This window comes from Carcharhinus amblyrhynchos, chromosome 6 (genome assembly GCF_965287045.1).
Source record: "Carcharhinus amblyrhynchos chromosome 6, sCarAmb.v2.hapA, whole genome shotgun sequence".
NCBI classification, from domain to species: Eukaryota; Metazoa; Chordata; class Chondrichthyes; order Carcharhiniformes; family Carcharhinidae; genus Carcharhinus; species Carcharhinus amblyrhynchos.
In genome coordinates this window covers 90135116-90157157 of record NC_137329.1, presented here as the reverse complement: position 1 = coordinate 90157157, position 22042 = coordinate 90135116, and the positions used below count along the sequence as shown (strand labels likewise).

The 22042-nt window shown below is 40.5% G+C and overlaps 1 protein-coding gene across 2 annotated transcripts in view; it reads left to right on the top strand.

Moving 5' to 3' along the window:
- Positions 1 to 22042, top strand: part of LOC145344092 (voltage-dependent calcium channel subunit alpha-2/delta-4-like) — a 429967-nt gene that overhangs the window by 100765 nt on the left and 307160 nt on the right. For both annotated transcript variants that reach the window (XM_080190916.1, XM_080190917.1), the window contains 4 exons: positions 1021 to 1110; positions 6218 to 6331; positions 12050 to 12128; positions 18286 to 18419. In XM_080190916.1, the coding sequence (XP_080047042.1) occupies positions 1021 to 1110; positions 6218 to 6331; positions 12050 to 12128; positions 18286 to 18419 (417 nt within the window). The remainder of the gene's footprint in view (positions 1 to 1020; positions 1111 to 6217; positions 6332 to 12049; positions 12129 to 18285; positions 18420 to 22042) is intronic.

The following is a 22042-nucleotide window of genomic DNA, read 5'->3' as shown; positions in this document are numbered from 1 at the left end:
TAAGTGTTCTTATGATGCTCAATAACTTTTAAAAGAGATGTATTTCCAAAAGGGAGATAACCAAAGGATAAGATTTCAAGATTTAAGATCTTTAAAGTAATAAACAAACTAAAGTCAACTTAAGTCAAATACTACTTAACAGGTAACCAATATATCGAGCTAATTAGAGAAAAAGCAATTTGCCTAACTAACTAATGCAATCAAGATTTGTCTTACAACCTCTTTTGCTGTGCACTGCACTTCTAATGTGTAGCATTACTAGATCAAGTCCAATGTTACTTTTTGCTCTCTACCAGCAAGTCCATTTCTCCCTGCTGTGTTAGGTTACAACTTTCAACATCCTTTGAAAGTTGTTTCTCACAGCCTGAATATGCCAGACCTGACTTCCACCAGTAAGGCCCACCTCAGTGATGCTTTGTTCCTTAAGTATTGTGAAGTCCAGCCTGTTCTGTCCCTTCATTTGAACAAAAAAATGCTTGGAAGTATCCTGTTTCTCTACAGCAGTATCTGCCTTACTTTTCTCTGCCTGGGTCTCACAAAAGTTTATTTATTTATCACAAGTAAGCTTACATTAACACTGCAATGAAGTTACTGTGAAAACTTCCCTAGTTGTCACATTTTGGCGATTGTTCAGGTACACTGAGGGAGAACTTAGCACGGCCAGTGAACTTAAGCAGCATGTCTCATGGACTGTGGGAAGAAACTGAAGCACTCGGAGGAAACCCACACAGACGTAGGGAGAACATGCAAACTCCGTACGTACAGTGACCCAAACCTATGACCTCAGCTTAATGTGATTACAAAGACTGACATTGGTAACATTGTGGTTGATAAAACTATTGCCAATTTGCTGACATCATGGACAATTTGTGATGTTGTACATAGCTCAGCTAACTCATCAGGTAAGCTCATCAGACAAGGTGTTAAGGTACTAGTATAGAAATGTTATTAATGTTTTTCATTATTTACCATGGTTGCATAGGATATTTGTACTTCAGTTGTTTTTTTTTCCCCCTTCAGCATTTCAAACTGCTTGTCGATAAACTTAATGCCAAAGGAACAGGAGTTGTAAATAAGGCGCTCGTCGAGGCCTTCATAATCTTGAATAAGGTTTGCATATTTTTAGCATTCTTATCAAAAATAACTGGGATTAATGGGGAGGTGTCTTCTGTTGTACTGCTGCATGATGAGTGTTAGAAAGCTTGAAGCTTTGTTATTTACTGATGTTGGGAATATGGCACCAAGAAGGCGGAAGTTCAATGGGCTGAATGACATTCTCTATTTTCTAATGCTTCCCATGGATATTATGTCCTGAAAGATCCCACCCCCCCCACCCTCCATGGATATTATGTTTTATATTTTACGAACATTGTTGTCCCCCTTTATAATAGTGCATTTAGAAAAAATTTACACAAATAGCCTGAAATGTTGCTTTATTTGGTGGCACAGGGACAGTTGTAACAGATGAGGAAAATCAGGATTTTGAGATTAATTCTTGTTCTCATATTATATGCATTTGCATAAAATGCATTAGGGTCATGATCAGGAAATTGTGGACTTTTGTACCACTGTATGTATGTCATTTTGGTGCAGCCGCAAGTCTGCAGCAAAGAACAGGCCTGCCAACGCAATGCCTATCTTAAGTCTTAATATCTCATTGCCTTAGAATCTGACTACATTTGTTTCATTGCATGTTCCATGCTTTTGCTATTCTTTTTCTTTGAATTTTATGAACATACATTTACTTCTGTTTAATTTGGATTGGAAAAGCCATTTCTTTGGGAACTTCACATCTTAACTCTCAAATATTCAGCCACCAAGTCAGCCAAATCCATACCTTGGGTGAATCTTTAAAAAAATCCAGCAAGTGGAGGATTGGAAGGAAATGCTGCAGCAGAAAGTGAGGGAAGGGGCCTCAAATGCAACAAGAGACACATGAAGTAAGCTTGAGCAGCAACATGTTCAAAACTAGAATCAAAACTTAGTATCCATTAAATATAAAAGACCAATACTTTATGCAGCATTGAGGTGGCATGATGGCACAATGGTTAGCACTGCTGTCTCTCAATGTCAGGGACCCGGGTTCAATTCTGGCCCTGGGTAACTGTCTATGTGGAAGCCATGATGTGGAGATGCCAGCGTTGAGCTGGGCTGGGCACAAGTAAGAACGCCAGGTTAAAGTCCAACAAGTTTACTTGGAATCACAAGCTTTCAGACCGTCGGTCCTTCCTCCTTCCTCAGAGTTTAAATTTAAAAGGGAGGTGATATAGCCAACCTGATTTATATATATTTAATTGTGTGGAGCTCAGTGAAAGAAATAAACCAACTAGGTTCTTTAAGTTAGTAAGTAGAGTAAGTATTTTTGCTAAAAGTCACTCAGTTAAAGAAACAGAAATTGTTAACAAAGGTTAAAAATGTACCCATTAATGCAGAAACAACACACACAATCCCCCAGCCTGCAAAAAAGGAAAAGTCTGTTCCCTATAAAATTTAAAAAAAACTTGGCCAGTAATAAGTAAAGTCAGAAAAAGATAGTCACTGATTATACAGGGATTTGTTTACAGCTGAATATTCCCAGTCCACAGTAGCTGCTGTTTCTTGGGGTTTCTCTCTGGAGAGCTCTTGACTAGTGGTAGAGGGCTTTTTCAAATCACAAACAGCTCAACTTTGAGAGACGTTTCAGAAGGAAGAAAGTTGGGGCAAGGCTGTTGACCCTGTGGCAATATCTATCTGTCTGTGCAATAATCTAGTATCCTTTCACACAATAGCTGGGTCAAGTGACCTCTCTCTGAGTGCTGCACAGACTCTATAAAAGCAACTTGTGCCCTTCGCAAATACAACATAGAAGTTGCTGTAAACTAGTGTTTTTTAAATTATTCTTTCACTGGCTAGGCCAGCATTTATGGACCATCCCTAATTGTCCTTCAGAAGGTGGTAGTGAGCTCGATTCTTGAACTGCTGCAGTCCATGTGGTAGGTACACACACACCCAAGGAGTTCCAGGATTTTGATCCAGTGACAGTAAAGGAGTCTTTGAGATGTCCTTGGCCTTGGAAAAATGTTTTTATCAGAAACATTCATGCATATGTATGTTCAGCCGATGACAATATAAATTAATATTTTATATAACACATCTTCATTACAATACACTGCAGCATTAAGGATTGCCCTTTTAAAGAAATATAAATACAATTATACTTTGTAGCCATATCCACTTGATTCTTTTTTATTGTGTTTTAGTGTACTCTTTAACCCAGAGCTGAATTTTTGCCACAAAGATGTGAAATGGGAGCAGACAGTCAGAAACCTGCTTCCAGGATGAAAGTTAAGATTTTCATGGATGTGTCCAGGCATCCTGTTCACTTAGAACAACGGGGCACTGAAATGGAGTTGGATTAGATGAGGTGTCGGACTGACTTAAGCCTCCCAAGGCAGCGATCTCTGAGATTGCTGGTTACCCAGAAAGAGAAATGTGCTGATTGTGTCAAAGCAGTCCACAGCTTCAGAGATGTCACAGGAGGACCAGAGGCCTGGTAGCCAGGGCAGAGCTGGCTTTTACTTTATCAATGTCAACCTCAATTTAATGTTGAAGACCATGAGGGAAACGAAGGAGGACATGTTCCAGGAGGTTGACTAGAGTAGGCCACCTTGTGGTGCAGCAGTGTACACCACTGTCTCTCTATTTCCCTTAACCTCTAATTTGTCCTCCTCCCTTACCTTCTGCTTATGCTCCTTTCCAAATGAACTCTCTCCTCCAGAGTCTCAACATCCATAACCTTCACTTCTCTCTGGAAGGCCATATTAAGGAGAGTGCAATAGACAATTGCAATCAGGGACCCTTGAAGACAGTATCAGACAGTGATACCCATAGCACAATGCCTTCTTCAGAAGCCATGATGCCTGCTCAACGGTTGTCCTACTGAGCAAGTGGCATGGTTGTATCACTTCGGTGCCTCTATCTGGAGCTCATGGATGGGGTGAAGAGCCATGTCTTCAAGAGTATCTTTTGCCCCAAGGATCCACCCAGACACTTTGGAGGTTGGAATGAAGGTTTAAGACAGCCAAGGCTGCCAGGGACATAAGCACACACATGGAGAAATCTTTTCTTGTGGTCAAATTACTTGGATTGAAGGAGTGAAAACTCTTCCTGTTGATGAAATTCGCTGATTGGTCACTGGGTGCCTTGATGACTACATGGGTGCATTCATTGCTGCCCTGCAATTGGGTGAATACAGCAGTAGCAGAGAAATCCTCTGTCATGAAACAAGTGTACTCTGGCAAAGTAGACATCATTGACCAGTGAGTTGCAGTGGTGTACGGTCATTCGTGAAATGTCACTAAGGTCCAGGAGGGATGAAGTTCAAAGTCAAAAGGACTTTGACCACTGGGTAGGATGTGACAACATAGAGATGCCGACGTTGGACTGGGGTAAACACAGTAAGAAGTCTCACACACCAGGTTAAAGTCCAACCAGTTCATTTGATAGTAATCCCACAAGCTTTCAGAAACGGTGTTCCTTCATCAGGTGTGTGTGGAAGGTTCTGATCAGAGAAGGGCATATAAAGTCACACACCGTTTACAGAATACTGATTAGAATGCAAGTCTTTACAGCTAACCTGCTATTCAAGTCTTAAAGATGCAGACAATGTGAGTGGAGATAGCATTAGCATGGGTTGAAGAGATGTGTATTGTCTCCAGACAGGACAGTAAGTGAGATTTTACAAGCCCAGGCAAGTCATGGGGGTTACAGATAGTGCGACATGAACCTGGTCTCAATCTGTAACCCCCATGACTTGCCTGGGCTTGTAAAATCTCACTTACTGTCCTGTCTGGAGACAATAAACCCTATGCTAATGCTATCTCCACTCACATTGTCTGCATCTTTAAGATTTGAATAGCCGGTTAGCTGTAAAGACTTGCAGTCTAATCAGTATTCTGTAAACGGTGTGTGACTTTATATGCCCTTCTCTGATCAGAACCTTCCACACACACCTGATGAAGGAACACCATTTCTGAAAGCTTGTGGGATTACTATCAAATAAACTGGTTGGACTTTAACCTGGTGTTGTGAGACTTCTTACTAGGATGTGACGACCAGTCCAAAGTCTTTGGTAATAAGGTAATTTATCGCTGATCACCTGCCTGGAGAGTTTCGGCCTCTTGCAGTACTGCATTTCAGTCATCTCCAGGTTGCTCCATCTTCACCAACAGGTCTTGTGTTGAAGGTCTGGCCTTGTTTCCCTACCCTCCCTCACCCCTTACCCTCTTAATGCCCAGCATTCTGCTTTTCCTGTGAAGGGTGTTTCCTCTGTTTGCCACTGGGACCAAAATTTGACAGTTAAGACCCCATTGTCAAATGCAGCCATCCTTTTGGAGAGGTGGCCATCTTATTTGATTGGCAGTCTTGTCCCTTCTCTTCGGCCCCCACAATGCCAGGAAGGATGACAACCATTCTTAATTCCATGAACGCAGGTTTCCCACTCTTTCCATCACTTTTGCAGTACTAAGGGGACATTCTTACCAAGTGTCAAGTCCCTCTTTGCCCTGCTGAGCCTTCCTGGCGTGAGACAGCCATGATTGGCTCTGTACTTGCCCCTTTCTGCTGATCTGAAACAGACATCCTCGAACCCATGTTGCCCCTTCAAAATTCCACCCCACACCATCAAGCATTTCAGAATGAGCTTTATAGTCATTTTAATTGGCCTCTGCTGCTCTCCCCTCACACTCCCACCTGCCCTGTTTAGCATAGCTGGTGCCAGGAACAGCATCCTATTACTGACACACTGGCTGCAAATGGTGAGTAATCTACTCCATCGGACTCTTCCCCTCAGTTCAAAGAGCCATTTTCTAGTGGTTGTTCAATGATGGAAACTTCACTCATTCCCCACGCCATCCTTTTACATTTGCCCTCATGTCGGACAAGTTCAGCACTAATGTGGCATTTTCTTTTGGCAGAATGTCTGAGATAGGGAGCTGTCTTGTTCGATACATTGCTGATGCTATGATGTTTCTGACTTCTCTGCTGCACCATGAACTGGAATACTTACTTTGTCACATATGCAGAATGAATTTACTCAATAACATTATCCTGAAATTATTTATGATTTTATGGAAATATAATTTATACTTATTTTGTGTACCCAGTGTTGATTTCTGCTCTTTGAATATCTCTGTTCTATTCTCAGTCCGCCTACTGATATTTGTATTCCTTCTGTTAGTTTAATGAGACAGGACAAGGCAGCCTGTGTAACCAAGCCATCATGCTGATCACAGATGGTGCAGTTGAGGAGTATGAATCAGTATTTGAGCAATACAATTGGCCTGACTGCAAGGTACGTGCATAAACAATTTGAATGACATTATGCTGTATTAATTTAAAGACAAACATGGTAAAACAAATACAAAAGCCAGTCGGGCTCTCATGCATGCCAACACAGAACTGGTGAAAATGTAGAAATGGGACAAAATACTGAATTCCCCACCAATGGTAGAGATAAGAGAAATTGCCTTTATACTGCCATTGCTCATGTAATTGGGGGAAAATTTGTTTTATTTTGGTGATGGTCTGTTTAAGAACTAGGTTTCTCAGAGTTGATTTTTGATAAAGAAACTTGCTTCCAGGAAATGGTCATGTGATCAAGAGCTATGCTCCACCGAGATTTGTGCCTCTGCCAGTTTAATTTTTTTTTAGATCTCAAACTTTACAAACTGCTACTGTTATCTTTTTTCCTTTTCCTGGCTTTTTTTCTGTTTTTGCCAATCTCAACTGCCATCATGGTACTGTCCCATTCTAAGAAGGAAAACACTGATGCAGCCTGTCAAGCTAACTTGGTCAATGCTGTTTGCGTTTCACATAGCCAGTCTTTAGCACTTCGTCAATGAGTATTCAGAGACTGGCGCAGCATTAGAATAAAGTGGTTTAATTCTCATCTGTAATCAACAAATTGATGGCTAAGAATGAAGACTATGAAGCAAAATGACAGTGGTTAGCACTGCTGCCTCACAGCGCCAGGGATACAGGTTTGATTCTGACTTTGGGTGACTGTGCACAGTTTGCATGATCTTCTGATGTCTGCGATGGTTTCCTCCAGGTGCTCCAGTTTCCTCCCACAGTCCTAAAAAATTGCCAGTTAGGTGGACTGGCTATGGTAAATTGCCCCTTCGTGCCTAAAGACGTGTAGGTTAGGGGGATTAGCCAATGTAAGCGTGCAGGGTTGTGGGAATAGGACCTGGGTAAGATGCTCCTTTGGTGGGATGGTGCAGACTACATGGGCTGAATAGTCTCCTTCTGCACTGTGGAGATCCTATGGAAGATCGAAGAGATCCAATCTGATGATTTTTAGGATGAAGTAAAACTGCAAGCGCCCTCGCTCTACTGAATTTGCAGCACAGCTGCTGAAAAACTGAAAGGATTTGCCTGAAATGCTGCTGCTAGACAGGAGACATCACAGCCTGCAATCCAAGCTGAAGACCAAGATAAGGTTAAGGCCTTACATTATTAAATTCCATTACTATCACGTCAAGGATGAGATTCTGCAGCTGGATAGACAAAGGTCTCCTGCTCTACAAAGGCAACAGAATAATTATTTTTCTGGATTTCAGTGAGGCAATAGCCAAGAAAAGAAAAGCCTTTGTGGAGGTTAAGCCACTCCGATAGCAATGTCTGGAAGCAAAATTTAGCCTGCTCTACCCTGCCAGATTAAGGGTCACTGATGGATATGACATTCAGAAAATATTCCTTGACCCAGAATCGGCTTAAGACTGTATTACATGAAATATGGCCTTTGGTTGACTGATCTATTTGATAGGCTGTAATAACTGTCAACATTCAGTCAGATTTCAGCTGTGGGAAGCTTCTTTTTATCTTTTCCAGGATTTTGTTTTCCCTTCTACCCTGAGCAGCTGTATTACTAATGTTGAATGTTTGATGGTAATATGCTATTAACAAAGGCTGTAGGTCGAAGGACTCTGGTTATGAAGTTTTGAATTGTGATAATAGTTTCATATGGCAACTTTAATGCTATTGCTGGGTTATTTGTGTTTGGAGCTGGGAATGATACTTTTGTTTTATTTTGCTCTGGGTGGAGTTTTGGACTTGCATTCTTTTGGGTTATCCTTAAGGTGACCATGTGTGCATCTAGGTTTAGAAGAGGAAGGGTGGTTGCAGCCTTTTGTTTGGGGGAAGGCTGGTGTTAGGTCATTTTCTATTTTGTACCTTTACTCCTGCATCTCCTATCTTTTCCTTTCTTTGGTTGCTCTTTTAAGTAGAGGTTGCCATTTTGTCATTTTTTTCAACTTGACTGTCTCAGTTTGATCAGTTGTTAATTTTCATTTGTTTTGTAATGACACCCAAGACTCTCTTATCTGATATGTTCAAAGTTTCTGCAAATTTTGTGAGTTGTAATGTAAAAGGGCTGAATCATCCTGTGAAACGCAGTAGATATTTTCTCACCTGCAAAAGTTTAAGGCTAGTTTTATTTTTCAAGGGATACATTTGCACACTTCAGACCCAGAAAGGGTTGGGTGGGACAGGTCTTTCACTCCAAATTTCACTCTAAATCACAGGGTGCTGCAAGTTTGATTCATAAAATATCCCATTTGTTTCAACACATCATAGCAGATCTTAATGGCTTCTATGTGATTGTATCTAGTAGTTTATTGAGTAAACAAGTAATACTGGCCGATTTGTATGCATCTAAGTGGGATGATGCTCAGATTTTTTTCCTCTTTGCCTAACATGCACAATCACCATCTGATTCTGGGTGTGGACTTGTGTTTTAAATCCTTCTCTTAATCACACTCAAACTTGTTCATGCTCTTTTGCTAGATGAGCTTCTGTTATTAATTCCTTTTTACAAATTTACAGATCCTTGGCGTTTTCTTTCCCTACTGCAATAATTTTTGTTTTTTTCTGTTCAGCTCATGATTCTTATTTAATAATAGATTTCTTTCTTTTGGATAGCGAACTTCTTTCACTTTTAAACCCCAGTGAATATCAAAGCATTGTTATATCTGACCAGGCCCCTCTATTGATGAGACTATGCTTTCCTGAAAATGTGCCCTTTCAACGTTCTTGGCATTTTGATCTTGTTCTTTTCTTAGGTGAAGAATTTATTAAATTTATCTCGTCCAGATTGATTTGTTCATAGACATCACTATGACCCCTGATCGTAACTGTAACCACTACTTGCGAAGCATTTATTACCATGGACAGATCATTTTATACTCTACAAGATCAATAGGCAGTTCTCAAATTGCCAATCTGAATTAGTTGACCTTGTACTCCAAATTGACCAGCAGTGTGCATCTGCAGCAACTCCTGAGCTTTGTAAGGAACAATTCAATTTACAGACAGAATTTGATTTTGTATCAAATTGAAAATTGTTATATAACCAACCAGGCTGAGCAACACTTTCTGAAATCAAGACAACCACACTATGAGCATGGCGAAAAAGCCAACAAAATTCTTTCTCATCAACTTTGCAAGTCGGTGACCTCTAATCTGATCATGGAAATTCTGGTTGAATCTGGTACCTCTGCACTAGGTCCCAAGCATATAATCAATTTAAAACTCTATTCTACCTTGTATTCCTCTGACGCAGCAGACAATTTTGGTTTTCACTTTTTTTTGGCAAGCTTGATATTCCAAGCCTGCATCCTGTTAATAGGTCGGCATTAGATAAACCTCTTTCAACTCTGGAAATGGCTCAGGCCACCAAGGTGCGACAAAATCATAAGACTTCAGGACCTGGTGGTATTTCTGTTGATTTTTATTAAAAATACTTTTCCTTCTACTTATCTCTCCTGCTTAGCTTAGTCTTCTCAGAATTGCTTTCTTGCGATAATTTTCCTTTCACTTTAAATCAGACAAACATTTCACTATTGTTGAAAAAGGGTAAGAACCCCCTGGAGTGAAGCTCCTGTTACCCTATTTCTCTGCTAAACCTGGAATAAAGACACTAGCCAAAGCTCTTGCCCTGTGTTTGGACCCAGTTTTGCCAACTATTGTCTCTTATCAATCTGGCTTTATTAAGGGTTGACAATCATTCTCCAGTTTAAAATAGCTATTTAACATTATTAACTCTAAGATTCCTTCTCGTCCGGAAGTTATAATTTCCTTAGATACTGAAGAAGCATTTGACTGTGTATAATGGGACTTTTTATTCAAACCTTCAGAAAAATTGGTTTGGTCCACTTTTTATCTTTTTATATTCATCACCTATAGCTTCAATCTGTATGAATCTTTCATACTCTGCTTATTTTCCATCCAAAATGCTGAATTCTGGATCAATATAACTAATATGATGAGGAGTCCAAGGTCAGTATAATGTGAAATCTGGGACAATGTTTCACAACCTCACACGGTACAGCCATTCAGGACATCCTAAAATATTTGGCAGCCAATGAATTGCTTTCTAAGGTATAGCCACTGTTGTAATGTTACTTTCATAGTTGACATAACTCTTTATATGATGCTCAACCTTCGTCAGCATAATGCTGCGTTGAGGGTTAGTGAAATCTCAAGCCCAAGCTTGGTAGAATTCGCAGCATGTGATTAAACCCAATGTTTTAATGCACAGGTCCAAAATTTAACCAGGCTCAGCCAAAAGTTAAATGTGATGCTTGATGTTTAGTCATTTTCAAGGCTTGGGTTAGTATATGCTGAAAGCAGGGCTATTTATGATAATGCAATTGGTTTGACAAAGCTCAGGATCTTTATAATGTCAAGCATGATGTTGAAGCAATGTGAAGTCAAGTGTGTGTAAAATGTGAACACCAGAGTCAATAAAATGGCTGAGCCTAAGTTTGTCCCATTGCTGAGTAGGATAAGGATAAGGTAAGGATGTATTGCTGAGTCCAAGGCCAATATAATATGAAGCTGGTAGCCAATTTTATGAAGCAAAGTGCTTATACATTATATTGAACTTGTACTCAACACTGTGCTGATTCTTGTATCTGTACCAGACCCTCCACTCAGTTGTACAAACCTAGACTCAGCCAATATGGGATCCCAAACTCTGGGATTTACATTGTGCAAATGTTGTCTTCACAAAATTGTCTATGTAGACACCAGAGTAAATGTAATATGAAAGCCATGGTCATTATAATACGGAATCCCAGATAATATAACATGGAACCCAGGTTCACTACTATATAGAGGCAGAATTAATGTAATTTCAAGGCCAAATACAGTGCTGGGATATTCTGGTCCTATCTGTGCTAGGAATCATCATGGGTAAGAAGCAAAATTCGCCAGACCAGCCAAAGGCCCATTGACTTTAAGTGGGAATTTTCAGGATTGGGAAATCCTGGCCAATAAATTCTAAACCATAGATTACATTTCACATGCAGAATATTAATACATAGGTCAGTGTGACATGGAATCCTGGATTGGTTTCCAAAACTCATTATAGGTGCAATGCAGAGCCCAGAATGGATAAACTGCTTGATTATTACAGGGTCCCTGGATAGTATAGTATAAGACTGAGGCCCAAGGTTTCCTTGTTGGTGGAAGTTACAAAATTTGCCACTTTTTACTTAGTTCCAAGTCTGTACTTACTCAGCAATACTAAGATCATCAGAGGAGAGTGGATTTATAAATTGAACGAGTTGTACAATGTGTATTTGTTGCTGACTGCAGCATGTTGCACTCTGTATTTCTTATGTGAAAGGCTGGAATTATTTCTCCACTTAGTTTAGAATATTTTAATTAGATGCCAAAATAAAGAAAATAGTAAAGAAGTAGTCTGTACACCACATTGATGCACATAGACCTTGTAACCTTAATCAATGAAAGGCTGGTCAGACCCTCAGAAATAGGTGGCAACAGAAATATGGATCTTCCCAAATGGAGAGAAATCAGTAGGAAGCCAATGGATAAGCGTGACATGTTTGATTTACTAAATTATGAAATGGGAATGAATCTTTATCCTTTTAAGTGCTTAGGCCTGCAATGGCAGAGTCAACATACTATATAAACCTCTTGTCTTTTTAATTAAAAAGTATTTTTGCAAATAATTAAAGTCACTATACTTAATTATCCTTGACAGGTGCGCGTATTTACATATCTGATTGGTCGGGAGGTAACATTTGCAGATTATGTTAAATGGATAGCATGTAACAACAAAGGTAAGAAACTTGACTTAAACAGCTATGTTTGCAGAAGGTATGGGAGTATAGAGGCTGCTTTACTGGATTGGACTTGTGATTCAGAGACATGGGGCCCGATTTTTACCATCAATTTGCGCCCGATTTCGGGCACGAAAACTTGGTAAAGTTGGGCATGAGGCGAGTAGCGCAATCTGCGCTTGCCTCCTGAGCTGGTTCCCCATTCACCAAGGTGCCAAAATGGCCATGATTGGGACTGCGCCCAAAACGTGAGCGACAGCCATTTACATGCATTTGCATGCATTTAAATTGACTTAATAGGCTGCCTGCTCAACTTTACCGGCATGCCCGCGCCCCCCCCCACCCCCCCCCCCCCCCCCCTCACCCCCGAATCGGCACAAAACAGACATGCTCCACAAAAATCCAATTTGGGCACTCCAGTTAGTGAGGAGGCAAATGCCAAGCATCCAACAGCTCTCTGCTTGAGATTGGTAGGGGGGAGGTCTGCTGCCACTCTGCCTGGAATCAGTAAGGGTGAAGAGAGGGTCCACTGCCACTGTGCCTGAGATCAGTGATGGGGAAGGGGATGACTGCTGCCTGAGATCGATGGGGGGATAGGGGGAGGAGGGCCCTGTGATCAGTCTAGGGGGTGGAGGGTAAGGGGGTCAGTAATGTTGTGGAGGTGGGGCAATGTCTGTGGGGACCAGGGGGAGGCATTTTCTGGCCTGGGAGCGATGTGGGAGGAGAGCCGCGTTCTTTATTTTCTGTGCATGTGCAGCTGGAGGCACCAATCGGAGCTGCAGGATTTCGGGTGTGTTCAGCCCTGTCCAAAGGCTTCTGCGGCATGATTCAGAATTGCTGATATTTTTTCAGGCAGAGTGCATACGGGGGTGCCTGAGAACAGATCTAAAAGTCGAATCTGAAACACTCCCGGTTTCAAGTCTGTCCAGCATTTAGAATCAAAATGGTAAAATTGGGCCCATGAGTTCAAATCTCACCATGACAGCTAAGAATTTAAATTCAATGAATTAAATGAATCAGAAATAGAAGCTAGTATAGATAATGGTAACCACAAAGCCCAGTGGGTTTGGAAATATCCAACTGTTTCACTAATATCCTTTAGGAAGGAAATGTATTGCTTTTACTTGATCTGGCCAATAAATGACTGCAGATTCATGGCAATGTGACTCTTAACTGTCGTCTAAAATGACCTAACAAGCCCTTCAGTTGTATTAAAGAAACCAGTCATCTATCACCTACTTGAGGCCAATTGGAGGTGACACTGAAATGAATTAATTTTAAAAAGTCAATCTTAAATGGGTGTTGGTGAAAAAAGGACTCAAATTGCAATACATGTAATGCTGGTATTTTCTTCTTCAGTGCTCTTAGGACAAGACAGAAACAAAAATCTGAAAATTCTGTTCCCAAGTCCCCAATTTTCTGTTTGTTAATTTTAATAAACACAGTATCATGGGTTGGGGGTGAACAATTTCCTGAAATGTGCTCCCGGCTTGCAGCCATGGAACTATTTTTTCTGATCTTTATCAGCCTAGTAAACATACACAAATTTATGTATCCATTAAAACTGATGTTTTCTTTCAGTTGAAAATGTACAGGTATTATAAGGAAGCTGTGTAAATGCAACAATGGAAAACAATTCAATGTTTCTGTTCATTAGTGATTAATACACCACCGAATAGGATGCTTAGCCATATAGACCATGAGGACTGCCGATTCTATCCTTTATATGTGCCCAGTTCAGCCATTTCTGCAGAAAGGAACAAAACTGCGATCTTCCTTGTCTGTATGTCACATCATAGCAATGTCAAGAGAAATTTATCCAATACAAGTGCAAAGCACATTTAAGCAGAATGATGCAGTATATGTGGATTGATGATCTGTATTCTCCATATGGTGAATAATTGCTTTAAATTGAAAGTGGCAAACTGGGAAATGGCAAGTCATTTTCCTGCATGGAAGCATGAAAATCAGTGGACTAGTTGGTGTACTGTTTTAATGACATTTCTATTTTCAACAACAGTCATGGGTACATAGGTACAGGAGTGTGCCATTTAGCTCCTTGAACTTGTTCTGTTACACAATGAAATCATGGCTGATGTGCCACCTAACTCCATTTACCTACCTTTCCCCATATCACATAACACCTTTGAGTAACAAAAATCTATCAATCTCAGTTATAATACTAATAATTGATTGAGCAAAATTTTTTTAAATAAGAAATCTGAAATCCCAGATATTAACTGAAAAAAAAGGAATCTGAAGATTCCATGGCTTGAAACAAAGATTTTTTTGCTTTACAAGGGTCAAACAAAACAAACATTAAATGCTATCTTGGGTAACCACCTAAACTCTAAAACCTAGTATCAATATGCTAATGATTAATTAGCAGCAAATTGTGGTAGATTATAAATTACACGTGAATTGGCTTGTCAGTCACAAAGTCTTCCAACGCTTTGGGGATTGAAGGGGAATTGAAGGCTTTGGAGAGGGTACAGAAAAGATTTACCAGGATGTTGCCTGGTATGGAGGGCATTAGCTATGAGGAGATGTTGGAGAAATTTGGTTTGTTCTCACTTGAGTGACAGAAGTTGAGAGGAGACCTGATAGAAGTCTACAAGATTGAGAAGCATGGACAGAGTGGATAGTCAGAAGCTTTTTCCCAGGGTGGAAGAGTCAATTACTAGGGAGCTTAGGTTTAAGGAGATGTATGATGCAGATATTTTACAGAGTAGTGGGTGCCAGGAACTCGTTGCTGGCGGAGATATTGGAAGTGGACACGGTGGTGACTTTTTAGGGGCGTCTTGACAAGTACATGAATAGGATGGGAATGGAGGGATATGGTCCATGGAAGGGTAGGGGGTTTTAGTTAAGTCAGGCAGCATGGTCAATGCAGGCTTGAAGGACCGGCAGGCCTGTTCTTGTACTGTAACTTTTTTTGTTCTTTGTTCTTTGTATATGTGGCATGGATATAATCTCCCACTCTTCTGCCTAAACCTGAATGTTGTCCAGGTCTTGTTGCATTTGAGCACGGACTGCTCCAGTATCTGAGGAATCATGAATGCTGTTGAACATTGTGCAATTATCTGCAAACATTCTCCTTTCTGACCTTATGATGGAGAGAGGGTCATTGATGAAGCAGCTGAAGATGGTTGAGCAAGGAACACCTGAGGAACTCCTGCAGTGATGTCCTGAGACTGAGATGATTATTCTCCAACAACTGCAACCATCATCCTTTGTGCCTGTTATGACTCTAACCAGGGGAAAATTTCACATTTGATTCCCACTGTGTCCAGTTTTGCTGCGGCTCTTTGTTAGTACCCTCTCATCTCCTCTCTATAATTCAGCTCCTTTGTCCATATTTGGACCAAGGCTGTAATCCAGTCAGGAACTGACTGAAACAAAAACAAAAAATGCTGGAAAATCTCAGCAGGTCTGACAGAATCTGTAGAGAGAGAATAGAGCCAACGTTTCAATGAGCTGATTGGGTCTGACAGAACTCAAATTGAGCCTCAGAGCAGCTTATTGCTGTGTAAGTGTCACCTTAAAGCTGTTTACCTTCCATCATTTGATTGGTGATTGAGAATAGACTGTTGGGGTTGGATTGAATTACTCCTGCATTTTGTGGGCAGGACATATTAGGGTAATTTTTCATATTGCCATGTATATGCTAATATTGTAGCTGTATTAAAACAGTTTGACTAAAGGTGCAGCGAGTTCTGGAGCACATGTCATAATTACGTTTTCAGTGCCCTCAAACATTTATTGATGTCACATGGAGTAATTGAATTGCTGAAGACTGGCATGTTTGATGCTGTGGACCACAGAAGGGAGCCGAGATGAATCATCTACCTAGCATTGGCAGATTATGGTTGCATTTGTTTCAGCTTTATTTTTTGCACTGATGTGCCGAGCTCCTCCATCATTGAGGATGGGGATATTAGTAGGGAATCCTCCTCCTATTAGTTCTTTTGTTGTCCACCATCATTCACGACTGGATATGACAAGACTGCAGAGTTTAGGTCTGATTTGTTGGTTGTATAATCGCTTAGCCTTCAGGCTTCTGAACCTCACTGTCAGGTGGAAATGAGGATCAAAAGCCTGCACTCCCTAATTCATAGCCAGACGATGGCTAGGCTGGAGGACCAACAGAACTGGAAAGCAGCAGCATAATGCCATGATAGTTAAGTGATGGAGAGGACACCCAATATTGGAGGTGCCTGCTTCAACTTTTTCAAAGTTAAAGTTAAAAATAAATTAAGCGGCCATGCTACCATCATCAGGGAGAACCATTCTACTGGCCAACCTATAGCTGCTTCTGTACCCAGTCAGGCAGGACGAGCCTCTATTCCAAGTCGAACTCCAATAACATGGCTGGGATTTTATGGCTTTGCTTAGGTAAGACTGGAAATTCCCATATCAGGTCAACAGAGGTTTCTGTTGTTCATCCCTCACCAGTGCCAATTTCATGGCAAGTGAAGTGGTAGAGTTCTGGCCCTTGACTTTAAATGGATATTAAGAAGTTCAATTGGCTGTGGCAGGGGAGGATGGAGCCAAGGAATTTGGATGACAGCTGGTGTTATTTTAAGCATCCACCTGCCTTTGTTCCTGCCACCAATCCACCCTTCATTCAATCATAGCTTCCTTCAGTTGTCTTGGCAAGACTGATGTAAACTAATTTTGAATATGTCCAATATTTCCTTATCATTGACAACATCATTATTCATTTTCAAGGGGCCACATTGCTTCTGATGGTCTTCTTTTATCCTAATATAATGCAGTGCTATCGTCGCAACCCCTGAATAGAAGTGACTGCCCATTCAGAGTAGGATCTAAAGTTTCCATCCAAGTTTCACTTAGGGTTTCTATTGTTCATGAATAAACTCAGATGAAAAGATACTTTTGGAACCCATACAATCACTAAGTTTGTAAATTATTTGCGCCATTTTGTGAGATCAGGCACAATGAGCAGAGTCTTGTGCTCAGTCCCGTGGTGATTTAGCATTTATTCAGGAGGGAAATGGCAGATGGGCACCCCACCATCTTCCTGTTTGCACCCTGATTAAGTCCATGGCATGAAAGTCTGCCAACTTTTTTGCAATGGCCAATTAAGTGAGCAGCTGAAGTTCACTTAAAGCATGCAACCCATTGCCATATTGTCTACTCATATTAAGCCAATGATGCAGGGGATTCACCATGCAGGAACACAGCAAGCAAACTCACGTGGGGTTGCTTGCAGGCACACAGGGACAATTCCTCATTCAAAGGCATCCACTGCCTCATTGAAGAAACCAGCATCAGGAAGAGAAACCACTCAGATCCACTCCCCTCCTCCTGTTTGTTACCAGTCCCATCCTCTGCAATCCCCATCTTGCAAACCCTGCCATCATTTACCTCTGGCCTTGGGTGGGTATTGAAGCAGCAGCAATCACCACCTCATTGTTGTACTCAATTGGTACTGGTGTTCTTAGAGGTACTGGCTTCTGGCTGGCAACTTTCAGAGGGTTGGTTTTATAGCCTATGATGCCCTTGATATCAGGGCCACTTCCGGCATGCCAAGTGCCTGAGTGGAACAAGATGCAGTGGGCATTCCTTAAAAGAGGTAATGTGGCGCTCTCCAGCTGATGGCTGAAAACCCAGCACCTCCACAACATTCTCCCCCTTGATTCTATCTTGGATCACCAGGAACCACTGTTGCTGCTGCACTGTGTTAAACAAAGCAATAAAGTCAGCATACTGAGAAATACCAGACCACTGCCACTTTAAATTGTTTCAGGCCTTACCCTATCCACTCCTCTCCCCCATCCTGAGCTGACCCCATTCCTCAAATGCATGAATTCAATAATATGTGCTTTGTATCTGACGCAAATCTGGATGAGAAATACATTTTTTGGGAAGGGTAGGGGTTTCTCTTAGTTTCGAAACAATTTTAATTTAAGATAATTTTGGTTTTATTCTGCTTTTATGCTCAATATATGAAAAATATTCATAAACTTTGCAGTGCAAATATTCAGTCACTACATTAAAAATTTAGATACTGACAAGTCACACTAAGCATTAACTTCAACAGCCAGAACCTATCACTGTTTTTGTTTTGTATATTTTATCTTCTTCCTTCATTATTAAAATGACTTGACAATCATCTGTTATTCAATTGCAGGATATTATACTCATATTTCAACATTGGCTGATGTTCAGGAGAATGTCATGGAATACCTTCATGTTCTCAGCCGTCCAATGGTCATCAATCATGATCATGACATTATATGGACAGAAGCATACATGGACAATGCTGTAAGTTTGCTGTTAAATCATGGCTTTGGAATTTCTTAAGGTGTATGTGAACATTTGTGACTGTAAACTTTACATCTACTTCACTGTAACTCTTTACAATCTACTTCATTTGTCTGTTCTCAAATTTGAGATCTTCACTAATAGACTACATCCAGTATCTGTTATAAGATCAAAAATTGCACTTGTAATTGTAATAAATGTTGTCTGCAGTGAAATATAACTTAATATATGGATTCAAAGTAACTACAGTACATGTTATTAATAAATGCTTCAGGGACTGTCCTTCCTTTTGCTGCAGGAAATTCAGTTTGCTCAAAAGAATGAATTCAGAGGTGAAGTCCTCAGTCATTCTGCTACCTTCAACCATCAATAGTTTATCATCATCCTGGTACCCTTACTCACCTGCACCTTGCACCTTGCACCTTGATTCTACTGATCTACCATCTTCAGTTTTAATTTTTATTGCCCTGTTTTCCACTGCCATCTGTATTGTGCAATCAACCTGCTAAAAGAAAAAACTTTTATTTGTATATTATCAAATTGTTTTGGACTCTTCACCAGATACAATATGACGATAGTCGAGGGGGTGCTACAGAATAGCAGTCAATGAAATAGATGGTAACTTTTGCAATGATGAAACTTAATCTGTTTGTGATCCAGATTCTGCTTTATATCTATTCATTCTTTAAATCATTTACACGTACAGTTGATTAAATCAGACAAAGGTATTGGTAAGTCACCACACACTAGAGACTAAAATATTAACTTGAAGCACAGGTGTACATGGAAATTCAGGTAAAGGAGGCCAACTGCTGCCTTCTCTTGCTCATTCTTACTGGTCATATTCAGCCCTCCTAATTCTTCTCAATCCTGTTAAATTACTACATATACAGAGCTTCAAAATGATTTAATGTACATCATTTTCAATGCCTTATTTTAATTAGGTTTTTCTTTCGTTCTAAACTATTTATTAGCTTTAATCTAACAAGATGCAGGAATGCCCTGCTTGCAGAAACTCTCTACAGCTAGCTACTTGGAATTATCCTTCTTCAAAGTTGTTAATCTGGGCAAGATCCCTGAGCTTTTACAATGACCTCAGAATTACTTAATGGACTTCTCTCTAATGAGAAACAATTTAAGGCTTTTCAAGGATGTTATCAGTGAAATTTCCAGGTTAAATTTCCAAGAAATTCCCCAATTGAAATGAGGGAGAACATGCAGAAAAATCCCACCACCTTCAATTTGAAATTGGAACAGTATTTAAACAGGATAGCAATCTGCCTGTCTAGCATCAATTATGGAGAAGCCAGAATTCTTTCCAGCATAATGCCACCAAGACGGAAAGCATGCAAAAACTGATCAATGCACACAATTGCGTACAAATAGATCACTGGAAGAGAAATTCCCTGAATTAATGTGAGAAATACTTAACTCCCACAACAGAGTGGCTTATGGGGTCTTTCTGAGGGGTTGAATGATTTATCACATTGGCAATCATGTTGTAATCCTAACAGTCAGACCAAATGACATCTCAGTTTCAGGAAATTCTTATATTTAAATAATTTAATTGGACAATGACTCTGCACTATTTCTATCACTGTGTGAATAGTTTGGATCTGCAGACTTTCTAGTACATGTGTAGGCATTGGAGGGGGATGGCAGGAAAATTCAATTCTGTTCACTGTATTCAAAGATGACAGCACCATCTGTGCCCAATCAAACCATGCTCATGTTGTTTTACACTGCTTCACTATGAATAATAATCAGTGTGAGAGCAGAACGAATGACATCAGTGAGATTCCTATCAGGCTGCCATTTGGCTATCTGTAACAGATATCTAAACCTGTTGAGCCTGGAAAAGACACCTTATTCTACACTGAAATTGCAGGCCTTTAGAACATAATCTGAGGAGACATAAGAGAAATATCAACTCCCTAAGGGCTTGCATCATGAGGAGTTAGATCTGACCTACCAGCTGCAGCGTGATTGGCACGATTTCCAATGCATGTACCAAAAGCGTACTTTTGAAAAAAAAAATCGATATTTTTGAGGTTCCCACCACTGCCCTGGGAGCTCCACCAGATCTTCATGTACCTCTTGATGGACAGCCAACCTTTGCTGCCTGATTGGGAATCAACTGTTTCAACAGTCTTATAGATCTCTGGGCTCTCAGCCAAGCCTCATTATGTTTTTCTGGCTGAGGAAACACCTAAGCTCCAGGGAAAACATTACATGATTGATATCCCTAGATAGAGCATAGAGGTTTACAGCATGGAAGCAGGCCTTTCAGCCCAACTTGTCCATGCTGCCCTTTTTTAAAAAAAAACCCTAAACTACTCCCAATTGCCTGCATTTGCCCCATATTCCTCTATACCCATCATACCCATGTAACGATCTAAATGCTTTTTAAAAGATAAAATTGTACCCGCCTCTACTACTACCTCTGGCAGCTATCTGATCTATGCTGTTAATTTCACTATGCTTAACTAAATAAGGTAGAATTCTCAAGTGCTCATTTTCAGTATTCTTTGATGGGATGTGGATGTTGCTTATCCCAGTTAAGAGACAACCACACTGATGTGTATCTGGAATCATGTGTAGGCCTTTACCTAGATAGTAGCCCTAAAGGATGTTAGTGAACCAGATTGATTTTCTTTTTACAACAGTTGATTTTAGCTTCATGGCACCAATACATGACTTTCAATCTCAGAGTTATTAATTAATTGAATTTAAATTCCACAAGCTGCCGAGATTTGAATTTGAGTCCATGTCCACAGAGCATTAACCTGGGCCTCTGCATTATTAGCTCAGTGACTTTACTTCTGTGTCAATATCTTTCAATAGTTTCAGCTATTGACATTTTACAGCATCTGGATAATTAACACTTCTACTGGCCTGGAGTGAAAAGGCCTAATTTATTAAACAAATGGAAAGTTATCGATGAATATTTTGAAAAACCTTTTTTACACTATTGTGTTCATTGGTTCTATACAATGCATAGTGGGTGAATGGCGTGGAAGTACCATACCTTGGTATGGTGGCATGAGGACTATAGGAATGGATAGAGGGCATACATTTAGCTGCCAAGTCTCAGTAGGTGGATGAATAAGGAACACTGCCATGCACATTATCTGAGCATGGCATTGTTCCTTGCCACTCATCTAAATGGCTCATGACCCTTTTCGCTGAACACTTTTATTCATAGAATTTCACACAAAGGAGACACAGGGGAAGGGATGTGTCAAGCTGCCCTATGCTTTCCTAATCAGGGCCTTCAAGTTTTGGTGGAAGAGGTCCAGAGGAGAAGGGCAGTCTTCTACCCTGCTGATTGGTTTAATCCACGAGCAGCAACTAAAGGCTTGGATTTGAGTTCAGCAACAGATCATCATGAATTGAGTGCTGGAAAAGGTTCAACGATCTGCTGTATCTGGCAAGCTAAGTAGCTTCCTTATTCACACACAAGTCCAAAGGAAAGGTCATCTTGCTGCAGCTGAAGTGTGTGAGATGATACATACCTTGCTTCAGCACTGAGCCTTATGCATACACAGCTTATGTTGGTATGCATAGAACACAATCAGTGTGATTTACAGACATAGTGAAGAGCAATAGCCCTCCATGCACTA